A 24,929-nucleotide genomic window follows, 5' to 3' on the forward strand; every position below is an offset into this window, starting at 1 on the left:
TCTGTTACCGGCATGTGATCCACCCGACCAGATTTTCCTTTCTTCTCCCCGCCCAGGCAATGCCTCATCCCGGAAGGTAACGACGAAAATCTACCCAATGTTGGACATGATGACAGAAATGGAACATTTTGCATGATTGCATTGCAAACACAATCTATGCAACAGAACAATTTATTTCAAATCAGCGTTGATCTCTCCTCTCCCCTCCTCCCTCTCCATTTTCCCAGCCTTAGTAAAATGCACGTTTGTCTCTCAGTCTGATCATGGGAGCACCCCGAAATGTCACAGACTGTCTTTTCTCTTTGTAACTGCGATACTATTTCATCCAGATGTGAACAGCACTTCTAGGGACTCTGGAGTGATCTCAGGCTGGGAGCCGGGGCTGGATCCACCCACAGAAACATGACCCCAGCAGTTTGAATCAGGAAGTACTGAAACTGATCATGGCTTCCAGACAGCAGGCAGAGAGTTTCACAGATGATCTAAATTGTCCAATTTGTCTTGAATTCTTCACCGATCCGGTTTCACTCGAGTGCGGGCACAACTTCTGCCGCTCCTGTATCGCACAGTGTTGGGATAAGAAGGAGATAAACTCCTGCCCGGAATGTAGAGAGGAGTTTCCGGAAAGAAACTTCAGGGCCAGTCGGGCCTTAGCGAGTCTGGCCGAGAAAGCTCGAAAGTTAAACCTGAATCCAAAAGAGAAGGAAAGTAAACTTCACTGTGAGGAACATCAGGAAGAACTGAAGCTGTTTTGTGAAACTGACAAGAAACTGATCTGTGTGATTTGTATCGATGCTCAGGAACACAGAGACCACCGCTTCATGCCGATTAAAGAAGCTGTAGAAATCTACAAGGTAAAAGGGAACAGATTTTATCACCTGATTGTTTTATCACATTTTCATAGTCTAGCCTTTTCATTCTGTGATTTTCTATCCCAATCTCAGGATCAGCTGAAATCTTCCTTAGAATTTCTCACAGAGAAGAAATTGGCGGTTCTAGAAACGGAATTAAAACAGAAACGGCAGATTTCCAAAGTTAGGGTACGGTCTCCCTGTGCTGATTCTCTGCGATCTTGGTTAGTTTTGTTCCCTTTATCGCGGTACATTATTATGTTTCACCTTTCATTTTGTAGGAACAGTCAAACAGTTTGCAGATCCGCATCACATCCGAGTTCGCTAAAATACACCAGATTCTCACTGAGAAAGAGCAGCGTTTGATCAGAGATCTCAGGGAACAAGAGGAGAGGATTCTGGAAACAATGGGGATAAACCTTGGAAAAATTCAAGAGAATTTAAATTCTATTCAGGAGAAGCTTTTAAAGTTGCAGAATCAGATGGAGCAAAAAGACGAACTGATATTTCTGAAGGTGAGGATTATATTGCAAGTTAGTGGCAAACATTGAATAGAATGGCCGTATGCTCTCTGGAGTTTAGATGAATAAGAGGTGATCTCATTGAAACATTTAAGAGTCTAGTAGGGCTTGACAGGGTAGATGCTGAGAGGATTCCCCTGGCTGGAGAGTCTAGAACTAGGGGATATAGTCTCAGGATAAGGGGTCAGACATTTAGGACTGAGCTAGCAAGAAAGACTTGCATTTATATAGCGCTTTTCATGACCTCAGGACGTCCCAAAGTGCTTTACAGCCAATGAAGTATTTTTGAAGTGTAGAAAACACACCAAGCTCCCACAAACAGCAACGTGATAATGACCAGATAATCTGTTTTTTTTAGTGATGTTGGTTGAGGGATAAATACTAGCCAGGACACCAGGGATAACTCCCCTGCTCTTCTTCGAAATTGTGCCTTGGGATCCTTCACCTGAGAGGGCAGACGGGGCCTCAGTTTAACGTCTCATCCGAAAGACGGCACCTCCAACAATGCAGCACTCCCTCAGTGCTGCACTGGAGTGTCAGCCTAGATTATGTGCTCAAGTCTCTGGATGGGACTTGAACCCATGACTGACTGACTCAGAGGCAAGAGTGCTACCAACCGAGCCACAGCTGACACAAGATGATGAGGAATTTCTTCACTCAGAGAGTCGTGAATATTTGGAATTCTCTACCCCAGAGGGCTGTGGATGCTCAGTCGTTGAGTATATTCAAGACTGAGATCAATAGATTTTTAGACTCTAAGGGAATCAAGGGATATGGGGATCGGGCGGGAAAGTGGAGTTGAGGTCAAAGATTAGCCATGATCTTGTTGAATGGCGGAGCAGGCTCGAGGGGCCGTATGGCCTACTCCTGCTCCTATTTCTTATGTTCCTAAATAACTGATGACAATGTTGAAATAAAAGCAGGATTTCCAAAATAATTCGAAACCGATTTAAGCCGATTGTTTTGTCTATTCCGGGCGGATCTGCTATTGTCACCGAGCTAACTGGCTTGTCCCTGCCTGCAGAATCCTGGGAATGAGTTGCCATGATCTTGATACTTAGTTTGTAATTATTTCTGTGTTCCCCAAGAGGTTAATATTCTCCTGGAGCTCACATTACAATCTAGTCACACTTACATTGTGTGAGTGCATGGAACGGAGCGGGGGGGGAGGGGGGGAGATTTTCGGGTGCGAAACCCGGAAGGTAAGTTGGCAGATCGCAACCTTAATGAGGTCAACAAATTTTACTTCTGAGCTTTGCGTCTAACAGCCAGTCTGATTGACAGGCTGGCTGGCTGTCGGGCAGGTAGGCCTTCGGTAGCGTGCCGCAGCCGGGGATTGGAGGGAGGGACGGAAGGATCATAGGCCAGAGAGGAGATCGGATGGACCGGGGAGGTCTTTGGAGGTCCACGGAGGACATCGGAGGGCCGGGACTTGGAGATTGGATGTCGCTGGAGATCAGGTGAAGTGTCAGAGGTAGGTGAGGGGCCACCATCCTGGGGGAGGGGTGGGGGGGTCACCATTGGGTTGGGGGGGGGTCCGATCACAGGGGTCCTGACAGCCAGGTGAGCTTGTTGGGCCTGGATTGAGCACTCATGCTCCTCCGGACCCACAAGCAGTGCAGTCATCTCATGGATCCAGCCCTTCCCGCCTGCTTTCACCTGGCCTGCGTTAAACCCAGAAGTGGGCGAGTTGGAGCTGGTGTGTAGTCCCGCTCCGAAAAAGTAGCATTTTCACTGGCCACCCCATTCTTGGAGGTTAAAATTTATCCCACTGTGACTGAGTGGGACTGATGTTGAATTCCAGAGCCTGACAACACAAATCAGATCTTTCAACTACATCCTCTATCAAATGCTTTTAATCATTTTTGGTGAAATCTTTGCTGTCTGGTTTTCAAATATATCCTCTTTCTATCTGTGTGGTCCCGGCAGGGAGAATTCTGAATTCTCAGCAGCTTTTAATAATTTGGATGTAATTTTGCTGTACGGATATAGACGGCCAGTGTCAACTCAGATTTGTGCTTTATTTATTTCAGGAGGAAACGTGTCAGAAGTGGAGGTAGGACATGCTCTTTACTGAAACCCTGCACAATTTAGTAAAATAACTGAGCAAAGTGTTTATGGTCAATTTATAACATTAACTGTTTAATATTTACAGGACTAGAGAGGACTATAATGGAGTATCATTAGCAGATGACAAGCTTTCGATCGGAAAGTTCTGTGGCCCATTACAATACACAGCGTGGAGAGAAATGATAGACGCCATTAACCCCGGTAAAACTCTTATATTCCTTTTCTTGATTTATAAATCCAGTTGAGAAGAGCCTAAACTGGCTCCCAGACCCTAGATTAAATGATCACTGACGTCTGAATCTAGTCTGGTTGTCAGGACCTTGGCCAATATTTTATAGTCAGCAGTAAGGAGTTTATATGATGACCATTTGTGGATCACCTTACTTTTCTTATGCATTGACATGATTGTGATGAATTTAAGAGTGTCTGGTCCTTTGTCTCCAGTACACAGTGTAGGAGGTTTAGTCAGAAGGGAGAAAGCTCCTGGATTATGACCTTGTAAAACTTGGTAGGATGGGCGTCAGTTGGTGTGGTTTTCCCAGATTGGAGCTCACCATCTGAGATGAGGGCACAGAGTGACTGTGTGCAATAGTTCTGTTGTGCATTTTCTACCTTAGGGTATATGTGAGGAGAAGAACTTCGCCCAGCGGTAGGCAGGAACTCTGAGTCATGTAGGAGGGCAGGTTTGAGGCTCCGACGTCTGAACGGAGGATAATTGGTGCAAGTCCTGTTTACCTCATATCACAACAGGTTAGGTGGGATATACGAGGTTGCTTCAGGAAGGAGTAATCTACCCTGGAGTGTGTCGTGTAGGCTCAAGTAGAAGATGAATTCCTTCTCTGTGGGGTGTGGGTCCACCACATTACTAGGCCTAGTGCTTGTCCTAGTGCCCTGTGTCCGCTGGGAGCTTGTCCCGTTGGGAGTGAAGTTTATATCACCACTCATGGTTACTGTGCTGTCCATACGTGGGGCGAGAGTGAGGAAAGCTGATGTGGGGAACGCGGAGACTCCTCATTCGGGACACAGAACTGAAGCGACCTATTAATCAAATTTCATTATGATGGAGTGGCCTCCTTCTCCAGCAATGTGTATCTCCAGAGTAATGGGAAGGTTCCTGTTTATTAGTGTGACTACCCTCTGCTTTTGGCTGAGTAGAAGGCGGCCAGCATTTGTCCCACCCACTCACTCATAAATTTGGTGTGTTCTGAGGAGGGTGAGAAGGGTCTCTTGCAGAAATGCTGCTTCCACCTGTGCTTTTATGTAGATCAGTTTTGTTTTGCCTGATTATGTGTTGTAGTCTATTGAGATTTATGGATATGATTATGTCGGTTTGCTGCGTCCAGGCTGATTGTTTTGTGCTGTGTCTCTGAATCTGGGGCTACCCGGTTGTCCCAGTTTTTCTTGTGTTCCTGGTCAGGTTGTTGGACAGATCGACAGGCCTCAGCCTCCTTGTCCACTTCTTTATTCTCTTGCTTCCACCTTCCTAATTTTCTCTCCTTGAATTCTTTATCTCTTCTTTCTCTTTCCCTCCACTGGAGTTCCTTTCCGCCCTTCCTCTGCTGAATCTCCTCTTTCTTTTCCTCTGCTGAATTTTTTTTAAATAAAGTTAGTTTCTCTCCTCCTCTTGGTTCTCTCTTCCCCTCTGCAGCAGTTCCCCTCCTTAATCTTTTTTACCCTTTGTTTTTCCTTCCTTTCTCTCTTTCCACCTCTTGCATTTTGAAGCCAAGCCGTAGCCTCTGGCGCCGATTCCTTGTGTAGTTTTAAAGACCCATGGGTCACTCTACAGGCACTGAGAACAGCAGGGGACTGCGGGCTGCAGAGTTCCTGACAACTGGTCGGGATTGCAGTGACCAGCAGAGGTCAGAGCGGTCCCAGGAGTGTGAACCCCTGGGTGGGAGCAGATTCCAGTAACAGAACCTGGAGACCTTTAAAAACACCAGAGGTCCCAGGAATCTCCCGAATGGCCACTTTCTAAAGGAAAGTGTTTGAATAAATCATAGCAACAAACTAAATCACTGACATTTTATTTTAACTTTGCCCCAGCTCCAGCCTCTCTGACTCTGGATCCGAACACAGCCCATCGCTGGCTCATCGTGTCTAAGGACCGGACCAGTGTGAGACTTGGAGACAAACGGCAGCCGCTCCCTGGCACCCCGGAGAGGTTTGATCTCTGGCTCTTTGTCCTGGGATCGGAGGGATTCATATCAGGGAGACACTACTGGGAGGTGGAGGTGGGGGACAAGACTCGGTGGCGTGTGGGAGTGGCCCGAGAGTCTGCCGAGAGGAAAGGGGAGATTGACCTGAGACCTGAGACCGGATACTGGACCGTGAGGCTGGGAATCGGAAGTGACTATTTTGCCCCCACCTCCCCCTCTGAGACCCCCTTCACCCCGAGTGAGAAGCCCCGGAAGATCGGGGTGTACCTGGACTATGAGGGTGGACAGGTGTCATTTTACAATGCGGACAACATGTCCCATCTCCACACTTTCACCCACACTTTCACTGAGAGAATCTTTCCGATCTTCAATCCGGGATCGAATGACGGGAAAAATTCAGCACCGCTGACAATCTGTGGGGTTAAAGGTCACTAACTGGTCCATCCCATAATTCCACACCGCCTACCTGCCTCCTGCCAGCTGCAAATTGCTGGGCTTCGGTCTCAGTCACAGGTAGTGCGGATGGTCCAAATGTCACCTGAGGTCAGGGCGGGTACAACCGAGTGACAATGTCTTGTCGGTGATATTTGTTTGTTTAATCGGTGCAGTGGAACAAACTCATGCCAAATGCTCCAGAGAATCCTGTAAAATTAAATAAAAAAACCCCAAAAGCATTGAGAATCATCGGGGCGCAGAGAAAGAGGGGAATTAAAACATGGGCAGTGCTCTCTCAGTCCTGCAGTGAAGTGTCAGCCTGGATGATGTGCTCAAGTCTGTGGAGTGGAAGAGAGGCAAGAGTTCCCACTGAGTGAAACCTGTCAGTGAGTCAAGGCACACTCTGTGAATGGTGCTGAAATCCTGAGGAGAAAGCTGAAAGAGACCTAGGAGAGTAAACGCAATGCTAATTATGGCCAAACAACGCAGAGCATCAATCAACAAGCTAATAGGAGGTTGAACTACCCGATGCCTAGAGGGGGCAACCAGAGCGGCTGCAGCAAAGGCTGGTTTTGGGGAGTCTGGAGGAGCACTCCTGCTCCTCCTGGTCCCACAGTAATGAAGGGTAACTTTCCTTTGGGATACCCTTTGGCCGGTCTGTCAGCTGATAGTGCTCGGAGTGTGCACAGTGCACGCTCTGCCCAGTTCAGGCAAAAAATGTTAATCGAGGTTGTGTGTACGGGTTGTTCTCCTTACAGCAGAGCAGGTTAAGGGGAGATTTAATAGAGGTGTTCAAAATCATGAAGGACTTTGATAGAGTAAATAAGGAGAAACTGGTTTTCAGTGGCAGGAGGATCAGTAACCACAGGTCACAGATTTAAGGTAATTGTCAAAAGTACCAGAGGCGATGAGAAGAATTTTTTAATGCAGTGAGATGCAATGGAATGCACTGCCTGAAAGGGCGGTGGAAGCAGATTTAATAACAACTTTCAAAATGGAATTGGATAAATAGTTGAAGGGGAAAAATTTGCGGGACTATGGGGAAAGACCAGGGGAGTGGGACTAATTGGATAGCTCTTTCAAAGAGCCGGCACAGGCACGATGGGCTGAGTGGCCTCCTATGCTCTCTGATTCAATGATTCTATATGACCCTGATTTGTATTTTAAATGGGCCAACCACCTGACTCGGGACTGCACCACCCGACCAGTAGTCGGTTGTGGGAAATATTGCCCTGGCCACAGTAACGAGGAGGTATGTCACTGCCCACCACTTTTGAGGGCACTACCACCTTGTTTCCACCAGCGGGAGGCCTGAAAATTCATCCCAAAAAATCATCAACATGTGGAGTGACAATCCAGATAGAGTAATGGAGACAAAAACCCTGAAAGCATTTAAGAAACAATTTGATGCTACAATAGGAGGATGTTAAGATCTCTCTGGATGGGTGGATCGAGCTGGGCAGAATAGCCTTCCTTGTCTGTAACTTTTTTGGAATCTTGTTTTGGTTCCCATGGGTGTTTCCAAATGTCAGTGGGACTAATTTCATGTCAATGTCCATAACTACACAGAAATGTAACTTTTCAAAATGTATTGTGTTTCTGTCATTGTCCCAACGAGAATATCGAGGAGTTGATACTTTTGCAATCATTTTGGTATGATTGACCTTGCTACCACTGGCCTGACAATCTATTAAGCACAGAACACTCTCAGTGTGAGTGAAGTTTATTAGATTGGAAAGCAGTTTATCAGAACCGGAGGTAATCCATGCTCTTTGCATAAGTTTTAATAATTTACCGAAATGTTTATTTTCCCATTCTATTATGCCAACTATGTCATATTAATAAAGTTAGTGACCATGACTATATGTTGTCATTAGTCTGCCCTTTGTAAGAGCTTGGAAAATAAAACTTTAAATCCCAGATATTCAAAAAGGTCTACGTTTCTCCACAAGGGCCATCAGTTTGGCTTATTCAAGCTGCCTGAACACCACCTGTGATGTAACGTCTGGTGAACTGCAAAGTCCTGTATGTTGTAATGCTTTAACGTCCTGCATATTGTAATATCCAATGCACCGCAGGGGCGTTAGCAGGGCGGAACAGGCTCGAAGGGCCAAATGGCCCACTCCTGCTCCTATCTCTTATGTTCAGGGAGGGAGCCTGTTCAGGCTGTTCAAACACCCCTGAAATTTCTGTTTTTTTGGGGAATTGGACCACTCCTTCTTCGGAAGGAACGTGCCTTAGGTCACTTGATAGAACACAGAAACAAGCGTCCAGCGCTGGTCAGTTCTGCAATTTGACCAGGGGAAACCCATTAGTTGGACTCTAAAACCTTGAGGACCCTGGTTGGAGGCAAATTCATTAAGAAGAAAAAAATACCAATGAAGGCATTCTGGGGGTGAAATTGGTCTTGGAAAATTTACTTCAATGGAAAAGAAGATTGGGCGGGTGTAAAATGGGCGGCTGATTCACGATCGCCTGTTTTGCGCTCCCGCCCGAGACCAATTTCACCCCCGTTGAGTCTGATTTCCTGGGAACGATATGAACCTGAGGTGAAATTTCCGGAGGTCCCTCTCACCAGTGGGGCCTCACATGCAGCGCCCGGCTGATCACAGCATTGCGGGCGCACTGCCCTCGATTCTCCGCCCACTCACATCACTTGATGAAAAACCGCGGGCAACGAAAGCGCAGTTTTCCAATAAGCTGCCCGCACGATGTGAGGCTGCTCTTCCAGTTACACACGGCCTCGTTAAAATTCCACCCTGGCTCTTTACACCTCCGGTGACATCCTTAATTTCCAGTAAAATATGTACCTGGCCAAACATAAAAATACATGGGACATCAACAGAGGAAAATAAAAATAAAATAAGTGATCTGGGATAAATTCTGAGGACAGTTCCAACTGTGAAAAGCAGCCTTTTGGTAAGTCAATTTCCTCACTTTATTTACTTCGCTAAAAATGATTATCATGCTCTTTTTGGATAAAATTGTTATTGTTGGTGAACTGGAGGCCAGTAAACATGAAATTAATAACCATTTCCCTGAACCAGAGTGATAGAAAAATAAAAGCAAACAGCTGGAAATCTGATGGACAAATGTTGGAAATACACAGGTCGGTCATCACCTGTGCAGAGAGAAGACAGGTTAACATTTCGGATATACACCCTGCATCGGAACTGGGAACTGAAAGATCAGCAAGGGCCTCTGTAGGGCTGGGGGAAAAGGAAGGGGAAAGAAGAAACAAATGGTAAGAGGAATAAGGAGGCCACACATTGCTCGGAAAATAAGAGTCTAAATGGGGTAGTTGAGCAAAGGGATCTGGGGGTACAGATTCACGTATCATTAAAAGTAGCAACGCAAGTTAATAAGGCCATAAAAAATCAAACAAAGCACTGGGTTCATTTCTAGAGGGATAGAATTGAAAAGCAGGGAAGTTACGTTAAACTTGTATAGAACCTTGGTTTGACCACACTTGGAGTACTGTGCACAGTTCTGGCCTCCATATTATAAAAAGGGTATAGAGGCATTGGAGAAGGTGATATTAGAACTGAGAGGTTATACCTATCAGGAAAGATTGAACAGGCCGGGGCTCTTTTCTCCAGAGAAGAGAAGACTGAGAGGTGATCTGATAGAAGTTTTTACAATTATGGAGGGGTTTGATAGGGTAGATGTAGAGAAGGATATGTAGATAAGGTTAGATGAAGTAGGGTGGGAGGAGGCTCGTGTGGAGCATAAAACTCGGTATAGATCAGTTGGGCTGAATGGCCTGTTTCTGTGCTGTAAGTTCTATGTAAATCTATGTAAAAAGAAATAGATGGTCAATTGTAAAGAGGAAGTTACTGGGTAGAATGAGGTGTGAAGTGCAGGAACCTGGTGACCTTCCTGTCTGTAATGTTGTTCCACAGGTGGACGGTGGCCTTACATCGCCGTGTTTGAGATGGACTCCAGCTGTCCTGGTCTTCACTTCCGTTTCATCTTTCGCCTCATTCGGCAATTTAACAAAAACAACTTTTAGTTTCTTCCTTCCATGTGTCGAGGACCACGAGCTTCACCTGCTTTTAGACCAGGGGGTATCTAACAGCCAGTTTCATCGCCATCTGATTCCACCGTGATATCTTCACCCATTACCCGTCTTTCCCCTTCACTGGAGCTGGTTTCTCCACCATGGCAATTCCCCAATGGGCTGCCACCTTCAATCACTCTTAGCTCAGGGGGTGTCCACGTACAGTCTGCGGGCCCGATCCCCGCCCCTGGAACAGTCTCATCCAGCCCGGGGAACTTGGAACAGTGGCAATTTCTAAAGGCAATCTTTCCCGTGGCTCGGAGGCGTTTTCCGGGTCCCTCTCCCCCTCCTCCTCCTCCATCACTCCTCATCCCCTCCCCACTCCTCCTCCTCCCCATCCCCCACTCCTCCTCCTCCATCACTCCTCCCCTCCCCACTCCTCCTCTCTGCCCCTCCCCACTCCTATTCCCCACTCCACCTCCCCTCCCCACCCCTCCTCCATTCCTCCCCTTCCCACTCCTCCTCTCTGCCCCTCCCCACTCCTCTTCCCCACTCCACCTCCACTCCCCACTCCTCCTCCATTCCTCCCCTTCCCACTCCTCCTCCTCCCCTTCCCCCACTCCTCCTCCTCCATCACTCCTCCTCTCCCCACTCCTCCTCTCTGCCCCGCCCCACTCCACCTCCACTCCCCACTCTTCCTCCATTCCTCCCCTTCCCACTCCTCCTCCTCCCCATCCCCCACTCCTCCCCTTCCCCCACTCCTCCTCCTCCATCACTCCTCCTCTCCCCACTCCTCCTCTCTGCCCCTCCCCACTCCTCTTCCCCACTCCACCTCCACTCCCCACTCCTCCTCCATTCCTCCCCTTCCCACTCCTCCTCCTCCCCACCCCCACTCCTCCACCTCCATCACTCCTCCCCTCCCCACTCCTCTTCCCCACTCCACCTCCACTCCCCACTCCTCCTCCATTCCTCCCATTCCCACGCCTCCTCCTCCCCATCCCCCACTCCCCCCTTCCCCCACTCCTCCTCCTCTCCCCACTCCTCCTCTCTGACCCCCCCACTCCTCTTCTCCACTCCACCTCCACTCCCCCTCCATTCCTCCCCTTCCCACTCCTCCCCTTTCCCCACTCCTCCTCTCCCCACTCCTCCTCTCTGCCCCACCCCCCACTCCTCTTCCCCACTCCACCTCCACTCCCAACCCCCCTCCTCCATCCCTCCCCCTCCTCCCTACCACTCCTCCTGCACGCCGCTGAGCTCCGTACACATCGCATGCTCACTGATCCTCCAATCACAGCCTCAATTTTTTCCCGCCCTCTCCGGCACCTCGCGCTTCCCCCCGGCTCGTGCACGCTCGTCCTCCAATCACCGCTTCCTCTGTCGGGCCGCTCGCGCTTTGGCGGTTGGGTTTTGACGCTGCGCTCGCGCCCGTCCTTCAGCCGCCTTCACTCGCTCCCTGCAGCCGGGCGTCGCGCCTCTCAGCTTTGCGGGTAAACCACGCCTTCAAATTAGACACGTCTTGATAGCAGGGAAAGGGAAAAAACAGAGGGGGTTCGACCGGGGACAGGTCCCGCTTCGGCCCGGCATTAAAAGGAGCAAAACACGAAGGCTGGAGAAGGAAAGAGCTGAGAAAAAGATCAAAAGCTGGTTGAGTGAAGCGGACTGGGAGGAGGAGGTGGTGACAGTGAACGTCCTCTCGGAGACCAAATCCAGCGTCCATTTACACCGTGAGACCAAATCCAGGGACCACTTACACCGCGAGACCAAATTCAGAGACCGGATGCACCATGAGACCAATTCCATGGAGCACTTACACGGAGAGACCAAATTCAGAGACCGGATATACCGTGAGACCAAATTCAGAGACCGGATATACCGTGAGACCAAATCCGTGGACCACTTACACCGAGAGACCAAATTCAGAGAACGGATAAACCGTGAGACCAAATCCATGGACCACTTACACCGATAGACCAAATTCAGAGACCGGGTACACCATGAGACCAATTCCATGGAGCACTTACACCAAGAGACCAAATCCATGGACCACTTACACCGGAGAGACCAAATTCAGGGAACGGATAAACCGTGAGACCAAATCCATAGACCACTTACACCACAAGACCAATTCCATGGAGCACTTACACCGAGAGACCATATTCAGAGACTGGATAAACCGTGAGACCAATTCCATGGAGCACTTAACACCACAAGACCAAATCCATGGAGCACTTACACCGCGAGACCAAATCCAGGGACCACTTATACCAAGAGTCCAAATGGAGGACCACTCACACCGAAAGACCAAATCCAGGGACCACTTGCACTGAGTCTATAAAATGGAAATCAGAGTGCCTCAGTGTGGGGAATGGACATGGTGGAGAAACCAGCTCGAGTGAAGCTGAAAGGCAGGTAATGGGTGAAGATATGACGGTGGAATCAGATGGTGACTGGTGGGACCCGGTGACAGGTTATTGTCAGAAACCCTTTGCAAGCAGCCTGATGATTGGATGTAACCAGCGCAACGGCTGGACCCACCTGTTCTGCTGCCAAAATCCTAAAGGCTAACGTGCCTGATGTCTTTTTCTGTAAGAAATGTAGAAATGTGGAATAAGATCAGTCTTGGACCAGAAGAAGGCTCCTTAAATGAACAATTCATGAGCATGTTCTGTGGCTTTTCTGCGTCAGGTAAAAACATGAAATGAGAAAGGACGTGTCTAGTGACAATGGCATTGTCAATAGTGGATTCTAACCCTAATCCTAACTCCTAAGCCTAACACCCTAACCAATAACCACTAACCCTAAACTGTGCAGTGTCAATAGCGAGATGCAGGGGCGCGTTGTGGTGTCGATAGTCATTGCAATGTCACCTATGATTCAGGTTTTCAAAAGTCACTCCTAGTCGGAAAAGGGTCATCCAAAGAAACTTTGAAAAAAGCCCAAAGGGAGATACCTTATTTGAACAGTAAAGGTTACAGAGTAAAGCTCACAGATTGCCACGGGAAGGGCACCACATTTCCCCTCTTATTGCAGTTTTCCACCTCACTGTGGAGGACTCAGAGATAGTGCTTACAAGGTATGTGCAACAGAGAGTGTTCTGTGCTTGTGGTTTATAGCTAATAATCACGAAGGCAGCCAGTTGTGGTTGTATAACAGATTAGGAGTACAGGAAGTCAAACAAGAAAGGTGTATTCCTGATCAGAAAGGTAGGTGGCTCAGTCTCAGGCCCATTCTGACTTTGTGCCCTTTCTGTTAGGACTCATCCTTCTCATATTCAACACATACTCCAGGGCGATATGATAGAAATGTTTGAAATGATGAAAGATGGGATGGGATAGATACAAGCTGACTGTTTCCAGCGATTGAGGGGTGAAGACGAGGAGCCATAGATAGAAGATTAAATATATATATTTAGAACTGTGATCTAGAGAAACTCCTTTACACAGAGAGTTGTGAAGCTGTGGAATTCACTTCCAGGTTTAGTGTTTGTGCACAAAGTTCTGTAGTGACAAGTGATCCTAATGTTTTTATCCAAGACAGGCCTCAGCCCAGTCATTTGCTCCAAATGTTGATGCAGTGGTTCAAGCTAAGAGGTGCCAGGTATCAGGGAGCAGCAGGAGCAGTAAATAAAATCGAAAATGTAAGTACCAATATGGTTTATCTACATCTATAGTATTTCTGTTTTAATAACTTCTGCTGAATGTGGCCCACGCCAAGTGCCAGGATATCGGATCACCGTAGAAAAATAATTTGACACCCCTGCTCTAAGGCAAATCAGAAGAGAATCATCCTTTCCCTTACAGTGGATATGGAGTAATGTGCAGACTCGCCCATGCCTTTTTGGAACTGGCTGCAGGTTCCCCCTTTAAATAAAATCTCCCACCTGTGCTGAATTTCAAGATTCTTGGCTTCGGTAGAGGAGGGGTAAAAATTGAAGGTAAGGAACAAAGAAACCCCTTGTAAGATGTAGAACTTTGGAAGATGATTAAGGGAATGTGCTATTTCCAAATACAGTGATAATGCTTAACGTGCAAACAGAATTCCTTTTCTATCCTACACCACCTAAATTTATATTATGGTGGATCTCATTATAACCCTTAAAGGGTCACTTCTTTTATACAGGGAAAAGTCTATTTTTTGGAGTTTCAACAGGTATTTGCGCATAGGTTTAATAAGTGTACATTGTGTTCACTTGTGAATTAAAGCTAAAACTGCACAGCTCGCCAACATACTTAATAGCACAGAGCACTGCTGTACTGGCCAATGTTTGTCCAACAAGGATCACCTTACCCATTGCAAGGTTATCTAGAGCTGAGTTGGTGGGAAGAGTCCCAGACCCAATGACAAATCTACCACTCCAGGTCCATTTTAATGAGTCAGGCTGTCTGGTCAATCATCAGCAGAGCCCTATGGGTCTGCGAACTGCCTCCTATTGCCAAGTTGGACACAGAGGATCGACTTGGTTCCAATCTCCCATTGCATGACATTCCATCTTGTGGCAATGGAATGTTGATATCTTCCAGATGTGCATAGATTGTGCTGGTTGGTTGTATGTGCTAGGGTGGCATTGTTCAAGAGAAGGTCAGGCAAGTTGTTAGCTGTGGCTCTGGTGAGGTCACGATGCCATAATGGGATGGGCTGTCTTTCTCTGGGCATCTCCCCCACCTTTCGCTGCACTAGTGCTGAGAGTGCTACCCACTGAGCCACAGCTGACACTAGGATTAAGCAGAGGATCCTGTGCTAGTGCCCTTTGGACTAATGCAGCCCAGTACACAATCACTACAATGCCGTTAACACTCTCCAGTGTATATTTACTGCACGCACCCTTTTTAACTTTCTCCAATCTATATAATCTCCAATATAACCTATCCCTTGCTGCAATAAAACCTAATACCCATAACCAGTAATGTGCTATGCTCCTATTGCAATACGGCCATTGCTATAATGTATCATCTCACCGGTAATATGCACTCATCACTGTAATTCACCTCCATGTGCATCATCTCTAGGATATGACACTCCTTGCTGTAACACTGTCTAATGTCCACCATGCATCCTCCTCCCCCCTACCCCCACCCGACTGAAGTTGTCAAGGTATTTATTACGATTAATCTCAAGTCCTTTATGAATCTGGCTATCTGTTTTTATTTTTGCAAATCGTAAACAATTTTCCCAGGAAAATTGACGTTTGACTGCAGCCAAGCTGTGGTACATGTGACCTGCAAAGCCATCCTGTGGCGAAGAACCATTGATTCATCGAATGATACAGTGCAGAAGGAGGCCATTCAGCTCATCATTCCTGTGCTGGTTCTTTTAAAGCACTATCCACTTAGTTCAATTCCCCTGCTCTTTCCCCATAGGCATGCAAATTTTTCCCCTTCAAATATTTATCCAATTCCCTTTTGAAAGTTATTATTGGATCTTGCTTCCACCACTCTTTCAGAAAGTGCATTCCTGATCACAACAACATGCTGTGTAAAAAAAATTCTCCTCATCTCACCTCTGGTTCTTTTGCCAATTACCTTAAATCTGTGTCCTCAGGTTATCGACCCTTCTGCCACTGGAAACAGTTTCTCCCTATTCTATCAAAACCCTTCGTGAGTTTGAACACCTCTATTAAATCTACCCATAACCTTCTCTGCTGTAAGGAGAACAACTCCAGCTTCTCCCCGTAACTGAAGTCTCACATCTCTGGTATCATTCTAGTAAAATCTCCTCTGCACCCTCTCCAAGACCATGCTAATAGTTTTGTGTAAAGACTCTGTGAACATGACGCAGTTACCGATTCTGTACTTCCAGACTTGGACAGGGTCGCCAATCCTCCAGGATTGTCCTAGAGTCTCCAGGAATTAAAGACTGTCCAATCTCTCGACATAATTGAAGTCCTGCATTCCTGGTACCATCTTTTACATCCACCTGAGAGGGCCAACAGGGCCTCAGTTTAACCTCTCATCCTGAAAGACTGCACCTCCGACAATGCAGCACTCCCTCAGTACTGCACTGAGGTACCAGCCTAGATTCTGTGCTCAAGTCCCTGGACTCAGAAGCGACAGTGCTACCCACTGGTTTTGCAACTTCACTTATGTTCATAATGTCGCTAACACGTTGCTGCCAGAGAAAATCATACCCTGTATTATTGAGCCCACGATTCAGACCCTCGAGCTGAGCTGTGTGTTATTAATCAGTACATCACTACAGCAAAAACTAAAAGCTACTGTAATAGAATATACAGAAACATTTTATTATAAATATGTCCGTACCAATTACATTGAGCGGGGTGTTAAAGCCATCCATGCATCTGGAGTTATCAAATCCTAATCGGTTTGTGCAATCTACAACGTGTAATGATCACCATTCACTTTCCAATATAACAGAACAATATGGGTTTGTTCAATCCACTACAACGCTCTAAAGTAACGGTTGGTACAATCTGACACGACATGAGTCAAGAAGCTAATAAGACTCTTTCGGAACGATACAGATGAGACGGTCAATAATCTAAAATCAAAATGAATTGGGTGATAATGGATTGAGTTCCCCTCCGTAATAGGGCAACGGGTCTGTGCAGATCAGGAACAGCAGAGAGGAGCAACGGAACTGTGATGGCTGCACCTCTGACCTTTTGTTCAAAAGACCATGGGGGGTAAAATTGGGTGTGGGCAGGGGACACACAAAGCAGGCGGAATTGCTTTTGTCACCTGTTATACCACATGCCGGATATTAAGTCCTATTGATGATAATGGGACTGAATATCCGGCCAGGCGTATAACGGGCGACTGATGCGATGTCGTCTATTTTGCATCCCCGCCCATGTTCCAATTCACCCCCCCCCCCCACAGCTGGATGTTACGCAAGGGGTTCAAATAACCTCTGCACAGTTCTTAAGACCCATGCGGCATTAGCAATTGATTCTCTCCGCACGTTAACATTTTCATTGGATAATCCCCCAGCAGAGGCACCTTTGATGACGGGGTCATTAATAAAATTCCACTGAATGATCCTTAAACGCTGGAAGACTCGGCACAAAGACCCTGTGGAGAAGGACAATGCTCACACCAGCCCAGCTATGAGAACTCGAGTCTGCATCTGTCTGGACTAAAACACTCAGGTTATTTGTAAGGTGTCCAAGGTAACAATAGACTAACAGGAGAGCGGGGGCGGGTGGTGGATTTTCTAAATGTGGCAATATCAGAAACCCCTTCATTCTTTCCTCTGGTCCGAGTGAATTCCTAAATACATTTTGTTTTGAAGATGATTACAATTCCGATTGAAATACAGACTTAACAGTATCTTCTGCGGCCCATTTATGATATCACAACAGAGCAATGCTACACCCCTCCCAGATATCAATGGAGAAGTTGGGGCTGAAACTGGATCAAGACCAGCCACAATCGAGCGAGCTCCTAAATCCTTCCTTTGCCGCAAAATTAACAGCAATGTCAAGGAGCTAGAACACTCAACAGAGTTAGAACAAATGGCCTTTAACTGGGGCGAGAGATTTTCTGCCTCTTGTCCATGTCGTGTATTATTTACTAAATGGCTTCTGGGGAATCACCTCAAAAATTAAATCTTTCTTTGATGGATGTGGGTGGGGACAAGAATCTTAATAACTGGGGGTGGGAAGAAAGATTTTATCTGGATTCGTCACATCGTAAACACTGAGGAAGATTCCCCCAGTTGTGTGGATTTGTTATATTGTAAATACAGGGAAAGATTCCCCCTGCTTGCTGTGGATTTGTGACATCGTAAATTGGAATAAAACATTCCATTTGGAACAAAACGTAAAAGCATTTTAAAGGAACAAGCTTACTCTCTCACTACTAACAGCAATAGTGCAAGAGGGAATCCTCTATCTTACTGTCCGAATAAATCAACAATGCAATTACTTGGTGCTCAAAAAAGGTTGTGTTTTCGTGGCCACGACACGTCCAAGAAGTAGACTATTTTGTTGTATATTTGGCTGGTGTTTTTGCTACAGTTCTGAGGGAGTAGGTGACGAAGGGTTTATTCATTATCAGGACTGGCCAGATGGACCGAGAGGCCTTTCCTGGGTCCTGTGGTCTCTGGCGTTCGTATTGAGTTCGCTCAGTTGAAGGATGTCGTTAACAAAGAGGACCGCATTACCCGAGTCCCTGCTTTGGCCGACCGCTGACACCGTCATTTGTTAAGCAGGTGGACCCTGCTGCCATCGCAGTTGTTCCTGCCTAGTTTGTCGGTCTGCTCAGATGTGACCAGGCACTTCACCAGGGGCAGATTGGGCTGGTAAAGGGACGAGACGGTCCCTGGGGAGGAGTTGCTGTAGTGGTTGTCCGTCAAGTTCTCCTTGGCGGGGTTGGAGGGACGTCTCCGGGATCTCAGCTGCTGTCTCTCGCAGAGCTGCTGGCGGAGCTCAGAGATACGCTCTTCCTTCTGCGGGCAGGCGCAACAAAAGAAAACAAAACAGGAGAGGCAGTTAGAGCGAGATGGTGCGTGTGGTCTGGCACCAGTCAGTGCATCGGGAATATATTCCACCGTTGGGAGCGTGTGTCAAGAAATCACTGAGACCGTGATTCTCCAGCCGTGGGATAGAAATTTATCTAGGCGGTGGCATTAAACAGGAGGGGTCGCATCGGGCGCCCATTACACGTCCCACTTGATATTCAATTCTACTGAAGGCAATGGGACCGAATATCCGGGGTGGAGGGGGGGGATAATGGGACAAGATATCGGGGGGGAGGAGAATAACGAGACTGAATATCAGGGAGAGAATAATGGGACTGAATATTGGAGGAAGAATAACGGGACTGAATATCGGGGAGGGAGAATAACGGGACTGAATATCGGGGGGAGAATAATGGGACTGAATATCGGGGAGGGAGAATAACGGGACTGAATATCGGGGGGGGGGGGGAATAACGGGACTGAATATAGTGGGGGAGAATAAAGGGACCGAATATCAGGGGGAAGAATACCGGGACGAATATCCGGTGGTGGTGGGGGGAGAGAATAATGGGACCGAATATCGGAGGGCGGGGAAGAATAACAGGAACGAATATAAGGGGGGAGAATAACGGGACCAAATATCGGTGGGGGGGGGAGAATAACGGGACTGAATATCGGGGAGAATAACGGGACTGAATATCAAAACCAAATATCAGAGAATAATGGGACTGAATATCGGGGGTGGGATGGGGAGAATAACGGGACTGAATATTGTGGGGGTGGGGGGGAGTAACGGGCAGCAGATGCGATACCACCTAAGACTAATTTCTACCCCTAACCTGCCCTTCCCGCTGGGAGTCTCCCACCGCAGAATCAGCCTGATCCCAAAACATGAGGCACGAGGGGGGTTATTGTCTCAACATCGTTCATCCTGGGATATGAGAAAAACAACGGAACCCCATCAGATGTTTCCTATAAAGTATTCTCAGTACTAATCACATAACATGATGATTTGCTTTGGTGAAAATATTAATCTACAAGGAAAACTAAAACTAAATCAAGGGAGGAACTTACTAGATTTAATATGTTAAAAAATGTTAATGGAGAAAATAATGGGACCAGAGATAGATAAATCTCCAGGACCTGATGGTTTCCACCCCAGGGAATGAAAAGAAGTTGGTGAGGAAAGTGTAGATGGTCTGGTCATAATCTTCCAAAACTCTCTTGGTTCAGGAATTGTCCCCTTGGATTGGAAAATTGCCATTGTCACTCCATTATTTAAGAAGAGTAGGAGAGATAAACTAAGAAATTAGAGACCTATTAATCTAACGTCTGTTGTGGGGAAGTTACTAGAATCTATTATTAGGGACAGAGTGACTGAGCACTTGGACAAACATGAACTGATCAGAGAGAGCCAACATGGATTTGTAAAGGGTAAGACATGTCTAACGAATCTAGTTGAATTTTTTGAGGCGGTAACTAAGGAACTAAGGTGGTAGATAAGGGAGTGTCTATGGATGTTATTCACATGGACTTCCAGAAGGCATTCTATAAGGTTCCACACGAGAGGCTGTTAACAAAAATGAGCACGCATGGAATTGGAGGCAAGCTATTGACATGGGTAGGGAATTGGTGAGGAGGTACCCCATCTGGGCACCGCACCTCAGGAAAGATATACTGGGCTTGGAGGGAGTGCAGAGCAGGTTCACCAGAATGGTACTTGGGCTAAGAGGATTAAATTATGAGGACATGTGTAGACTAGGCTTATATGCCTTCGATTGTAGAAAATTAAGGGGTGATCTAATTGAGGTGTTTAAGATGATTAAAGGATTTGATATGGTAGATAGAGAGAAACTATTTCCTCTGGTGTGGGGAGTCCAGAACAAGGGGGCATAACCTTAAAATTAGAGCTAGGTCTTTCAGGGGTGATGTCAGGAAGCATTTCTTCAAACAAAGGGTAGTGGAAATCTGGAACTCTCATCCCCCAAAAAGCTGTTGAGGCTGGGGTCAATTGAAAATTTCAAAATTGAGATAGATAGGTTTTTGTTTGGCAAGGTATTAAGGGTTATGGAACCAAAATTGGGTAAATGGAGTTAAGCAGCAGATCAGCCATGATGGGACAGGATGGAAAGGCTGATTGGCCTCCTCCAGTTCCCATGAATGATGTTTTTTGAATTCCTGCCTAACACTGTGGGTTGGATAAACCTCAGCAATGATCTTCTCCAGCTCTCTGTTCTCCTTTTCCAGTTGTCGAGATTTCTCCTCATCGTTGTTGTTTGTGGAGGACCCCGTCTTCATGGTGTCCTGCTGCTCGGACTGCCACTCCCCTCGTGTTATCAATCTCCGCATCTGTCATAGAGTCACAGGCACACATCTTAGTGACCGTTTCTCACTCGTCTGCCCAGCTACCAAGTGCTGGTAGAAAGAAAGAACTTGCACTTATGTAGCACTCGTCAATGTCAGCTGTGGCTCAGTGGGCAGCACGCTCGCCTGTCAGAAGGTTGTGGGTTCGAGTCCCACTCCTGATACGTGAACACATAATCTAGGCTGACACTCCCAGTGAAGTACTGAGGGAGTGCTGCACTATTAGAGGTGCCGTCTTTCGGATGAGATGTTAAATTGAGGCCCCGTCTGCCCTCTCAGGTGGATGTTTGTTTATTTAATGTCTCTCCCCCATGACTTACATTCCTTTCCCGTGGAAACCTTTCATGGTCTTATTTTTAACATGGATTCCTCCTCTAGAGTGACCAGTTCACATCCACTTGAGGGCAATTTTAAGTTAACCTAACCCGCCCATTGGGAAACTGATGGGATCAGGTGCAATGCTGGTTTTACACCCCGCCCGATTTCACTCTCCGTTCAATTCAGTGAATGTTAGGCGGGATGTAAAACTGGCATTCCACCCGATCCCGTGAGATTCCCGCCTGGCGAGTTAGATTAAAACTCCCCCCCACAGCCTGTAAACCATGGCATCTTGCTCCTTGTACTCCTTTACCTACATCACAATAGTGACTGCACTTCGGAAAAAAGAAAGTAATTCATTGGCCGTGAAGCGCTTTGGGATGCACTGAAGCAGTGAGCGGGTGCGGTGTCAATGCAAGTCCTTTCTTTCACACACAATAAAGATTATAGATTTTCACCATTGCTGCCTGGGGGTGGTGGGAAGGCGAAGAAAGGAAAATCGGGGCGAGGGAGGATGGCAGGTCAATAACGGAACCCTCTGAATTTCCCTTCCTTTGAAATTAATGGGAGGGGAAGTCCTGCAGGATCTTTAAGGGGCAAAAATCTACCCCGTAGAATTTTACAGCAGAGGGAGGCCACTCCACCCATCGCACCTGTGCTAGCTCCCTGAAAGAAGACTCTGCTCAGTCCCGTTTCCCTGCCCTTATTCCCTTACTCTTTCAAAAATGTTCTCTTTCCAATATTTATCCACTTGCCTTTTAAAAGCTATTATGGATTCTGCTTCCATCATTGTTTCTGGTAGGGCATTTCCTCCTAATAATCCTCTGCATAAAAAAAAATTCTCCTAACTCTCCCTTCATTCTTTTGGTGATGATCTTAAATTAATGCCCTTTAAAGAGGATGCAGGAACAGAGAGATCTGGAGGTTCACATACACAAATCTTTGATAATGGCAGGACAAGTTGAAAAGGCTGTTAAGGCATACTGGATCATTGATTTATAGAAAGAGGCATAGAGCACAAAAGCAAGGAAGTTATCTCCAATCTGGTTAAGCCTCAGCTGGAGTATTATGTCTAATTCTAGGCACCACACTTTAGGAAGGATGTTAAGGCCTTGGAGAGGGTGCAGAGGAGATTTACCAGGGATGAGGCACTTCAGCTTTGTGGAGAGGCGAGAGAAGCTGGGATTGTTCTCCTTAGAGATGAGAAGGTTAAGGGGAGATTTAAAAGTGGTGTTCAAAATTATGAAGGGTTTTGATAGAGTAAATATGGAGAAACTGTTTCCAGTGGCAGAGGGTCAGTAACCAGAGGACACAGATTTATGATAATTGGCAAAAGAACCAGGGGGGAGATGAGAATTTTTTATGCACTGAGTTGCTATGATCTGGAATAAGCTGCCTGAAAGGGTGGAGGAAGCAGATTCAATAGTAACTTTCAAAAGGGAATTGGATATATACTTGAAAAGGAAAATAATTTAGGGCTATGGGGAAAAAGCAGGCAGGCACGATGGGCTGAATGGCCTCCTTCTGTCCTATCTCTGTAACCTCCACCAGGCCTACAATGCTCCGAGAAACATAGAAAATAGGAGCAGGAGTAGGCCATTCGGCCTTTCGAGCCTGCTCTGCCATTCAATATGATCATGGCTGATCCTCTATTTCAATACCATATTCCTGCTCTCTCCCCATACCTCTTGATTCCTTTTGTGTCTAGAAATCTATCTAGCTCCTTCTTAAATATATTCAGTGACTTGGCCTCCACCGCCTTCTGTGGTAGAGAATTCCACAGGTTCACCACCCTCTGAGTGAAGAAATTTCTCCTCATCTCGGTCCTAAATGTCCTACCCCATATCCTGAGACTGTGACCCCTCGTTTTGGACCCCCCAGCCAGGGGAAACATCCTCTCTGTATCCAGTCTGTCTAGCCCTGTCAGAATTTTATATGTTTCAATGAGATCCCCTCTCATTCTTCTAAACTCGAGTGAATACAGGCCAAGTCGACCCAATCTCGTCATATGACAGTCCTGCCATCCCGGGGTTCAATCTGGTGAACCTTTGCTGCGCTCCCTCTATGGCAAGTATATCCTTTCTTAGGTAAGGAGACCAAAACTGCACACAATACTCCAGGTATGGTCTCACCAAGGCCCTCTATAACTGCAGTAAGACATCCTTGCTCCTATACTCAAATCCTCAACCATGTGTTCTTCCAACTCTGACTTCTTATGCATAGGTAACGGAAAAGGGAGTAGGTAAATACTTGAAGGGGAAAAATTTGCAGGGCTACGGGGGAAGAGCAGAGGAGGGGGACTAATTGGATAGCTCTTTCAGAGAGACGGCACAGGCATGATGGGCCGGATGGCCTCCTTCTGTGCTGTATGATTCTGTGATTCTATTATTATTGTGAGCAGACCCAAGGGAGATTTAATATATATGTATATAAAACCTTGAGTCTTTATGTAGCTGCCACACCTAAAGAACTCACACTTCAGATGTCACCATTCAAAGTATTGAGTATTAAAAAAAAGCTAAGGAGAGCTAGGGATCTCTTACTGGTTTTTCCGACCTCGATGACCCGGCCTGTTTCCCAGGACAGGTGCCAGGATTTACAAGCAGCTGCCAATCTAGAGAAAATTCCTTCCCCCCTGCAGCAGATAACCTCTAAGTGACCTCGGAAGCTAGTCGCGATTTCAAAAAACACGGTTCCATCTTAGCAGCTGAAAATGGCAGCCACGCTCCAGGCTACCCATCAGCACCCACTGCCAAGAGATCTGCTGCTACAAGTAAGTTACGCTGAACGTTCGTCTGACGCTCCATGCTTTACGTTTATCAGTAAAGAGAAGGGGAGCGTCACCAACCTTTGGGACAAAGAGAACTACCAGGGTGATGTAGACGGAGAAGACGACAGCGAGAGAGGCGAAGGCGAAGGCAGCGTCCTGCTGACTACTGACTATCATGGTCACCGGTGCAGTGATCATACAGAGCACCTGGAGCAGTGAGAGAGAGAGAGAGATTGGATCAGGGAATAAACCACACGCCGCATCGAAATACAAGGGCAGCTTTCACACAGACAGGAAGAACGTGCATTTATATACAGCGTACATTTATATACAGTAAAATTAGACTAAGAGGTAAGTTTTAAGGAGCATCTTAAAGGAGGAGAGAAGGGTAGAGAGGTTTAGGAAAGAATTTCAGAGCCTAGGTAGGGGTTGCCAACCATCCAGGATTGTCACAATATTTATTAACGACTTAGATGAAGGCATAGAAAGTCTCATATCTAAGTTTGCCGATGACGCAAAGATTGGTGGCATTGTAAGCAGTGTAGATGAAAACATAAAATTACAAAGCGATATTGATAGATTAGGTGAATGGGCAAAACTGTGGCAAATGGAATTCAATATAGACAAATGTGAGGTCATCCACTTTGGATCAAAAAAGGATAGAACAGGGTACTTTCTAAATGATAAAAAGTTAAAAACAGTGGATGTCCAAAGGGACTTAGGGGTTCAGGTACATAGATCATTGAAGTGTCACAAACAGGTGCAGAAAATAATCAAGAAGGCAAATGGAATGTTGGCCTTTATATCTAGAGGACTAGAGTACAAGGGGGCAGAAGTAATGCTGCAGCTATACAAAACCCTGGTTAGACCGCACCTGGAGTACTGTGAGCAGTTCTGAGCACCACACCTTCGGAAGGACATATTGGCCTTGGAGGGAGTGCAGCGTAGGTTTACTAGAATGATACCCGGACTTCAAGGGTTAAGTTACGAGGAGAGATTACACAAATTGGGGTTGTATTCTCTAGA

The 24,929-nt window shown here is 46.6% G+C and overlaps 2 protein-coding genes and 1 long non-coding RNA gene across 4 annotated transcripts in view; 2 read left to right on the forward strand and 1 right to left on the reverse strand.

The window, feature by feature from the left end:
* The first annotated feature begins 310 nt into the window (after positions 1-310).
* On the forward strand, positions 311-7,896 carry LOC137305182 (zinc-binding protein A33-like). Its single transcript, XM_067974004.1, has 6 exons — positions 311-854; positions 945-1,040; positions 1,133-1,366; positions 3,406-3,428; positions 3,528-3,643; positions 5,486-7,896. Exons 1-6 carry the CDS (start codon positions 444-446, stop codon positions 6,031-6,033), a joined length of 1,428 nt encoding a protein of 475 aa, XP_067830105.1. The 5' UTR covers positions 311-443; the 3' UTR covers positions 6,034-7,896.
* A 4,763-nt stretch (positions 7,897-12,659) lies between these two features.
* LOC137305185 (uncharacterized) lies at positions 12,660-17,900 on the forward strand. Its single transcript, XR_010958671.1, has 3 exons — positions 12,660-12,718; positions 13,571-13,670; positions 15,830-17,900. It is a non-coding gene; the product is annotated as an uncharacterized lncRNA (long non-coding RNA).
* Positions 16,251-24,929, reverse strand: part of LOC137305183 (gamma-aminobutyric acid type B receptor subunit 1-like) — a 72,017-nt gene continuing 63,338 nt past the window's right edge. Inside the window, exons 16-18 of one of the 2 annotated variants that reach the window (XM_067974005.1) lie at positions 23,982-24,110; positions 20,657-20,800; positions 16,251-18,439 (exon numbers count right to left, since the gene is read on the reverse strand). In XM_067974005.1, the coding sequence (XP_067830106.1) occupies positions 18,188-18,439; positions 20,657-20,800; positions 23,982-24,110 (525 nt within the window). In that variant the 3' untranslated portion in view covers positions 16,251-18,187. The remainder of the gene's footprint in view (positions 18,440-20,656; positions 20,801-23,981; positions 24,111-24,929) is intronic. The other variant, XM_067974006.1, reaches the window with a different exon arrangement.

The sequence above is a fragment of the Heptranchias perlo genome, chromosome 39 (assembly GCF_035084215.1).
Source record: "Heptranchias perlo isolate sHepPer1 chromosome 39, sHepPer1.hap1, whole genome shotgun sequence".
In the NCBI taxonomy this organism is placed as follows: Eukaryota; Metazoa; Chordata; class Chondrichthyes; order Hexanchiformes; family Hexanchidae; genus Heptranchias; species Heptranchias perlo.

What these genes read in the sequence shown, in the direction of transcription:
- LOC137305182 (XM_067974004.1), top strand. Translation starts at nt 444, where the DNA reads ATGGCTTCCAGACAGCAGGCAGAGAGTTTCACAGATGATCTAAATTGT. An exon ending in GAAACGTGTCAGAAGTGGAG is followed by an intron (nt 3,429 to 3,527) that starts GTAGGACATGCT and finishes TAATATTTACAG; the next exon opens with GACTAGAGAGGACTATAATG. An exon ending in GATAGACGCCATTAACCCCG is followed by an intron (nt 3,644 to 5,485) that starts GTAAAACTCTTA and finishes ACTTTGCCCCAG; the next exon opens with CTCCAGCCTCTCTGACTCTG.